The sequence below is a fragment of the Tupaia chinensis genome, unplaced genomic scaffold (assembly GCF_000334495.1).
Source record: "Tupaia chinensis unplaced genomic scaffold, TupChi_1.0 Scaffold145717_1, whole genome shotgun sequence".
NCBI lineage: Eukaryota > Metazoa > Chordata > Mammalia > Scandentia > Tupaiidae > Tupaia > Tupaia belangeri.
In genome coordinates, this window is record NW_006205575.1 from 1195271 (window position 1) to 1204186 (window position 8916).

At 36.4% G+C, this 8916-nt stretch overlaps 1 protein-coding gene across 1 annotated transcript in view; it reads left to right on the forward strand.

The window, feature by feature from the left end:
• Nucleotides 1-626: 626 nt before the first annotated feature.
• FCHO2 (FCH and mu domain containing endocytic adaptor 2) overlaps nt 627-8916 on the forward strand; it is a gene marked incomplete at its 5' end in the record, with an annotated part of 111228 nt that continues 102938 nt past the window's right edge. The window contains 1 exon segment of the mRNA XM_014584139.2: nt 627-718. Within this exon segment, the coding sequence (XP_014439625.1) occupies nt 627-718 (92 nt within the window).

Here is an 8916-nt window from a genome sequence, read left to right on the forward strand (position 1 = left end):
GAGGAGAGATTGTGATGTGACCATTCCCCAAGGGGAGGGGAATGCTTTCCCACTTTTCCTCTTTCTCACTGTCTCTCTATGGTGATTGCAGATGCTTTCTGGCAATTTTTTTTTTAATTATTCCTTTTCTCACTTTTCAGATTTACAGAGTACTTAAAATAATGATTTTAGCATTACTGTAGCATTCATTAGTTATAACTAGTAGTATACTGACAACTGAGATGTCAACATTTATTTCTAAAGCACAAACTCTATGTTAAATAGGAGTCCTTTATATAAGTTAAATCAGGAATCTCTTAATGCATGTAAAAGAAATTGAAATGTGATTTGGTAATGTGTTTTAAAAGTTGCATGTTTATATTTTCTAAATTAATCCTTAACATTTCAGACTTGATTTTATTAATTGTACCTTTGTGGGTGATTACAGAGTATGTATGTGTATATAGTAAATTGCAAACTTACCAAAGCCTATAGTATTGCTTTGATATAGTTTAAAATCACACATTGAACGGCAATTGTTAAATTAAGAAAAAAAGCTCACCTGAGCCTAAAAATTACTTATTAGTGTACTATCAAGTAATTTTATCTGTTTTTTTTATTAAACTAAAAATCTTTTTAAATTTTAGGGGGAAAAAAATAGTGGTTTTGATGTCCTGTACCATAATATGAAACATGGACAGATATCAACAAAAGAACTAGCAGATTTTGTAAGAGAAAGGTATGTATGTTTATAAATAATTTAGCTAATTATTATCAATTTAAATGTTAGAATATAAATAACTGAGAAGACTTTAGTTCAATTTAGAATAAAGTAGTTAATGCACACTTTCTGAAAGCTTACTATTTAAAAAAAAATATGCTACAGTCAGTCCTTTGGGATGCATTTGAGATTCGCATCCATTGATTCAACCAACTGCATGGATTGAAAATGTTATCTTTTGGCTGACATTTACTATGAAGTTAAGCCTACGGTGTTTGTGTCTGTACTGAACATGTACTGTATAAACGTTTTCCTTGTCATTATTTATCTAGACAATACACTATGGCAGCTTTCTACAGAGTATTACATTAATAAATAATAATAATTATGTTAATAGATAATTTAAAGCATATGAGGGGCCAGCAGGTAGCATGGTGGTTGGAGCTAGGGTTTCCCACATGGTCGACCATGGTTTGAGTCCTGAACCCAACAGCTTGAGGATACTGGGTGTGTATGTGTATGTGCCCAAAATCCTGAGGGGAGAGTGGAGGAGGAGGAATTGTGGCATGGCCATCCTCTCTAGGGGAGGATGATTGTTTGTTTTCTGTCTCTTTGGTAATCGCACATGTTGGCAAAAATTTCTCTTAAAAAAAATTAAAAGTAGGGACCAACAGATAGCATAGTAGTTACGTCACTGGGCTCCCACGTGGCCAACTGTGGTTCATCCTAGACCTGATTGCTTGAAACTCATACCAGGTGTATGTGCGAGTGTCCCCGAGATCTGGGGAGGAGAGTGGAAAAGGGATTCCGGCATGGCCATCCACTTGAGAGGGGAGGGTGATTTCTCACTTTCTCTCTGTCTGTCTCTCCCCACCTAGTGCATGTGCCCTAAGGCAAACATTTCTAAAAAATGAAATAAAATAAAAAATAAAGTATATGGAAGGATGAGCATAGGTTATGTGCAAGTACTGTCATTTCACATAAGGGCTTGTGCATCTGCAGATTTGGTGTCTCAGAAGGTTCTGGAACCAGTTCCCTGAAAAGACTGAGGAATAATTATATTTTACAGTAATGATTAGTTATATTTTATAGGGGTGATAATATTCATCTACATATCTGAGAGCTATTTGGTGGCTCAAAGTGCCATTGTTAAGCCCATTGTATGCAAATTGCTGCTTTGAAATATTGTCTGTTATTTTTCACTGGATGTGATAATACGATGATACAGCTTTAAAAGTGGAGGAGTTTTGTAAGATAAAATGTTACCATTTTTTAAAAGAAACAGGCCAAAATGATTTCAGAAGCCTAAGTAAGGTTTTGAACTCATAGTTTAATTACGTATTATTATGATAACTTTTATTTTAAAGAGTCCTGTATGTATGTATGTATATGTATGTGTATATTTATGTGTATGTAAATATTTTTGAGATTTTTATTTGTATTTTAATTGCAAGCAATCGTGTACACTTGCCAGAGAGTAATGGAGCAGGGGAGAAAGCAACCCCCAGAGGAGCATGGTTATGCACAATCCCTTTTTTCCATCCTGTTGGGATTTTGAACATGTATGCACATGTCCTAGTGTGTGTTTTTTTTTGGAGAGGTTTTTGTTATAGGGCGCGTGTGCTCCCCTGACAGACAGAGACAGAAAGCGAGAAATCACCCCCCAGGGGGGATGGCCACGCTGCAATCTCTTCTCCTCCATTCTCCTCTCGGGATCTTGAGCACGCACGCACATGCGCCCAGCATGAGTTTTAAGCCACCAGGTCTGGGACACGAACTGCGGTCAACTACATGGGAGTCCAGTGACATAGCTATTACGCTAACTGCTGGTCCCCCCAGTGTGTTTTTTAAGCTCCAAAGACTAGGATTCAAATTGGGGTTGGCTGTGTGGAATTTGGCTCCCTTGGCTATGGGACTGGCCTCTAAGTATGCATTTTTTTTTTTTTTTAAAGGGAGGTTTTTTTATTTTTATAAAATTTTTTTTTTTTTTTTTTTAATGCTATAGGGAGTGTTCACTGGCTGGAGAGACAGAAAGTGATAAATCACCCCCAGGCACAGTCCCTTCTCCTCCATTCTCCTCTTGGGATTTTGGGCATGCACACATGTATTCCCAGAGTGAGTTTCAAGTCACCAGGTTTGGGACTGGTGCTGTAGGCTATATGGGAGTCCAGCAACATTACCATTATTTCATCTGCTGGTCATTAAGTATGTATTTTTAAATCTTACAGATTTATAAAATGTAATTTTCTTTTAGACATTTAGAATATAATAGTCAATATAAAACTTAGTGAAAATCAGTGTAATTTGATTATGACTCAAAATTAAACAACTCAAAACTACTAGATTACTTTTTAAAACTATGTTATTGTTGGAACAGCAGTTAGCGTAATGGCTATGTCGCTGGACTCCCACATAGTAGACCGCAGTTCGAGTCCCGGACCCGGCGGCTTAAACTCACGCCGGGCGCGTGTGCGTGCGTGCCCAAGATCCTGAGAGGAGAATGGAAGAGAAGGGATTGCGGCGTGGCCATCCCCCCGGGGGGGTGATTTCCTGCTTTCTGTCTCTCTGTCTCTCTCTGTCTGTCTGGCCAGCGCTCATGCCCTATAGCAAAAATCTCTCCAAAAAAACAAACAAACAAACAAACAAAACTGTATTATTGCTAGTCCCACTAGCAATATAATTTTTTATATGATCATACTTAAAATCATTATCTTGGAACTAGCAGATGGCATAGCGGTTATATCACTGGAGTCCCACATGGCCAGCTGCAGTTCGAGTCCCAGACCTGGGGCTTTGAAACTCATGCTGGGCATGTGTGTGTGCATGCCCAAGATCCCAGGAGAATGGTGGAGAAAGGACTGATGCATGTCCATCCCTCCAGGGGATGATTCTCACTTTCTGTCTCTTCAGCCATCACATGTGCCTTATAGCAAAAAATCTCTTGGGACCAGCAGTTAGCATAATGGCTATGTTGCTGGACCCCCATGTAGTTGACCGCGGTTTGAGTCCTGGACCCGGTGGCTTAAACTCACGCCTGGCACGTGTGCGTGTGTGCCCAAGATTCCAAGAGGAGAATGGAGAAGAAGGGACTGCGGCATGGCCATCCCCCCCCCCGGGGGTGATTTCTCGCTTTCTGTCTCTCTGTCTCTGTCTGTCTGGCGAGCGCATGCGCCCTGTAGCAAAACCCCGCCCCCCCAAAAAAAAATCTCTCAAGAAAATTAAATCATTACCTTGATAATACGGGGTTACTGCCTTTAAATATTAACTTTACTCTGGAGCTGATGCTTAAGGAAATCAGATCCCACATGGTAAACCATTCAGTACAAGACAAAACCTCAGTAGTTTTTGAAGCACACTGGATACTTATGTATGCTTGCCCCAAATCCCAACAGGATAGAGAAATGGAGGAGAAGGGTTATAGCATCATGACCAGACCCCACAAGAAGGTACTTTATCCCTCTCCCTTTCTCTTGTCTCTGGTTTTAAAACTTTTTTTTCCCTCTATCTCCTGCACTTGGGATCGTATCCTTAACTTAATGATCTTTTCTTTGCTAATATATTCACTTAAGGATTCTCTCAAGCATCACTTTTTCTGTATTCAACTGATTTTGAGAAATAGGATTTTTATTATATTTAGTTTGGATGTATTTTAAATTTAATTTTGTTTCCTTGCCCTCCTGAGTTATTTAGAAGTATATTTCTCAAATTCCAAATACATGCTCATTTTAAAAAGTGTGTTTTTGCTATTTTGATTTTGAACTTAATTCCATTATGTGTACATAACATACTATATAATTTCATTGTTTTGAAAATTGTTGACATGTAACTTATAGCCTAGAAGAGCATCAGTTTTGATAAATACTTGATAAGTGTCTGAAAAGACAGGATTTTGCATTTGTTAGATATAGGGTTCTATATGTGTTCATTAGGGAAAGTCTGTTAATTCTGTTGTTTAACTCTAAGAGTTCTTTCCTGGTTATTGGTTTTTTATTCTGCTCATCTTATCAGTACTCAGTTGTATTGAAAACTCTCATTTTGATTATGATTTTTCTCTATTTATGTTGTTCTGTCGATTTTGCTTTATGTATTCAAGACTGTATTATTAGGTGAATACAGATTTAGAATTGTTACATCTTCCTGTGAGTTGATCTTTTGTTTTTGTAAAGTGTCCTTTTAAATCTCCAACCCTTGTCTTTTGCCTTGAAGTCTACTTCTGCCTTGAAGTCTAACTGTGTTCTTATGGTGAGAGAGAGAGAGAGAGAGAGAGAGAGAGAAAATATATAATTTTTAATTTTTTTAATAATTTTTAAAGTCATTTTTGACAATCTGTCTTTTAACTTGGAGGATTTAGTCCATGTACATTCAGTATATTGTTGACATACTTGGGTTCAAATTTACTATCTTAGGGGCTATCATACTTTCTCTGTAACAGTTGAGAAAGTAAATATTTTAGGCTTTCTGATCCATTTGGTCTTTGTTGGAACTATTTAACTTTGCTGTTTGAGTGTAGAACCAGCCATAGCCAATATAAAATGAATACAGCTGTGTTCCAGTAAAACTTTCATACACAAAAGCAAATCATGGACCAATTTTGGCCGATGATGCTGTAATTTGCCAACCCTTGCCTTTTTAGTATTAATTTTCTTATTTGTTTTATATTTTTTTCTCTTTTTTCTTGTCTACTTTTATCTTGTTTTTAAAAATTCTGTTTTCCTCTGTTAGTTTAGAAGTAATTTTGTCCTCGATTATTCTTAGTGATTATCCTACAGATTACAGCATAACTTCCTTGACCTATTAATGTCTAATAATTATCTTTGTTACTCTTTTCCTGAAAATATACAGACCGTAGAACACTACTGCTTGTATGCCATTTGTATTTAATTTTTTACTATGTAATAAAAATTTCCAGTTTTTATTTTTTTTTTTGAGAGGTTTTTTCTATAGGTTGCGTGCACTCGCCAGACAGAGAAAGACATAGAGATAGAAAGCGAGAAATCACCCCCCAGGGGGGATGGTCACGCCGCAATCCCTTCTCTATTCCCCTCTCGGGATCTTGGGCACGCACGCACACGCGCCCGGCGTGAGTTTTAAGCCACCGGGTCCGGTCACAAACTGCAGTCGACTATGTGGGTGTCCAGCGACATAGCCGTTACACTTAACTGCTGGTCCTCAAAAATTTCCAGTTTTCAAAGAAGTTATTATTATGGAAATATACACTTAACTGCTATTTTTGTTGTATTAATATATTTCTTTAACTGTTTATTGTGGAAAATTTCAAACTTAGTCTAAAAATTTAGAAAATATTAGAAACCATGAAGTGTAATAAATTATAATACAGTTTCAACACTTCTTAGCATTTTACCAGTCTTGTTTAATGCAGTTCTCTGGCATTATATTATTACATCTATAGATGCTTGAATATGTATCTCTAAAGATTTTAAATCTTTAAATTGAAATAATTTTACATGTTTTTCTTTAACAGAGTAGTATGATTTAAACATGCTAATACTAATCCATTTAGTGTGTTCAAACAATGTTTTTATTTTGAATTAGTATTTCTTGTATTTTACTTATTAAAGTTACTTATTTTGGGGCCAATCAGTGAATGGTGATTGAGGCAGTTGAATTCCACATGGCTGACAGTACAGTTTGAATCCTGGACCCGGCGGCTTGAAAAAAACGCACACGTGTGTGTGTGTGTGTATGGCCAGAATCCCAAGAGGAGAATGGAGGAGAAGGGATTTTGGTATGGCTGTCCTCCTTGGGGGTGAGGTAATTTCTCATTCCCTGTCCACCTTTTCTTTCCCTCTTTTTTTCTCTCTTAGGTGAGCACACATACCCTATAGTAAAATTATTTGCTTTTTGTTTATATTCTACCTTCGATCATTTTTCTTCTACTTTAAAAACCTCTTAATAGGGGCCAGCAGGTGGCATGGTGGTTAAGGTGCTGGACTCCTACTGTTATTCAAGGTCTGGACCTGGCAGCTTGCTTTCTCACTCACTCACTCACTTACTCTCTGTCAAGCACGCGTGCCCTGCAGCAAATTAAAAATAATAATTATGATAAATAAAAATAAAATAATTATAAGAAAAACAGAAAAAAAATCTTAATGTTCCCCTTATGTATATTTGCTGGTGGTAAATTTTCAATTTTTGTTAGTCTGATCATATCTTTGCCTTCATTTAAAAAACTTTTGAGCCAGCTTATGGCTTGGTGGTTATGGGAACTGGATACTACAGGCCAGTTGTGCAGTTCGAGTCTCGGACCCAGCAGCTTTAGAAAAACACTGGGCACATGTGCATGCATACTTAAAGTCCCAAAAGGAGTGAGAAATGGAAGAGAAGGGATTATTGTATGACCATTCCCCATGGGAGATGTTTTCTTACTTTTCCTCTCTCTTTCTCTTTTGTCTCTTTCTTTCTCTAGTGAATGTATCTTCCCTTTAGTAAATTAAAAAAAAAAATCAAAACTCAATCTTTTATTATGGACACTTACAGATATATTAAAAAATATATAAAGGCACTATAATGAACTTTGATGTAACCATCACCCAATTTCAATGGTTATCAAATCATGGCCGCTCTTGTTCAATCTATCTTACTACCAAATTGTTATGATAACTGTCAGATTCAAAACAATTACATTTCATTCATCAGTATTTCAGAGATAATCTGTAGACGATAAGGGTTTTATAAAATACATATCTACAATGTGGCATCCTATCTAAAAATGTGGCATGAATTCTTTAATATCACCAAGTATCTATTCACATTCAATCATTCACATGTGTATGCATGTGTACAACGCTCACAGACATAGATTTCTTCTAATAGAATTCTAGCAAGATCTATACATTGCATTTGGTTGATATTGTTTTGTGAATCTCTTAATCTATAGTTCTCCTCCCAGACCTCCTCCTTTATGTTACTGACAAAGATTATTAATTCTACATAGGATTCCACATTCTGGAATATGTTAAGTGTATATCTGTAGTTTTATTTAACCTTTTCCTTTATGCCTGTACTTGCAGTAAATTGTCATTGAAATCTAACAACTTGATCAAACTTTATTTAATATTTTGAAAAAGGTGTTTCATAGGTGCTGCTGTATAATTTCCATTGAAGGCATGTAATAATGCAGTTACAGTTTTTGTTTGTTTGTTTGTTTTAAGATATTTTGCTATGGGGCCCATGTGCTTGCTGGAGAGACAGAAAGAGACAAAAAGTGAGAAAGACGCCCCCCCGGGGGCGGGGAGGATGGCCACACTTCAGTCCCCTATCCTCCTCCATTCTCTTCTTGTGATTTTGGGCACACATGCACACAAGCTGGACGTGTGTTTTATACCACCAGGTCTGGTTCTCGAACCATGGTTGACTACATGAGAGTCCAGTGATGGAATCATTACAACATCCACTGGTTTCATGTTATAGCTGTTTTGTGAGGTGAGTAGGAAGTGAAGGTCATCACCTAGATATATTTCATTAGGGGCTTACTGTCATTTATATTTTTGCTAAGTATGGAATTCTGGTTGTTAGATTGCTTTTCTTTTTTGAATTCTCTGAAGAATATTTCATTATCTACTCTGATAATGTTAGCAATCCAGTCTAGTTTTTATTCCTATGAGGGTAAAGCAGGGTTTAGTGGGAAAGGTTTGGCTACTTTTAATATTTTTTTGTTTTTGATTTTCAGTGGTTTTACTATGGTGTGACTAAGTGTAGATTTTTTTTTAATTACTTGTCCTCTTAAGTTTTGTTTGACTGTTTTGATCTGTGATTTGATAATCATTTGTCAGTTTTGGAAAGTTTTTCATCATTTCTTCAAATATTTTTGTCTGACCCATTCTTTCGGTATCCAAATGCTAGATTTTCTTCCCTTGTTCTTTATGTCTCTTCTTATGTTTTCCATTTTTATTTGTTTTTGTGAGCTTTAATCTGAGTTAGATTCTTTTCATCTCTCTTTCTGTTAACCAGTCCTCATTGCCCAGTCCAAATCGGCTGTGAAATGCTGTCCATCAAGATACTAATTTTAGTTGTATTTTTCAGATTTACAATTTGCATTTTTTTTCAAATTTGGTGTACTTTTCTCCACTACTTTTTAAATCATTTCCAGTTCTCTACTGAAATTTTTTATCCAATCTGTCACCTTGAATGTAATATGTAAACTTAACAAAATATAAGCTCTATCATCTTAACATTTGGGATCCTGCTAATTTGTT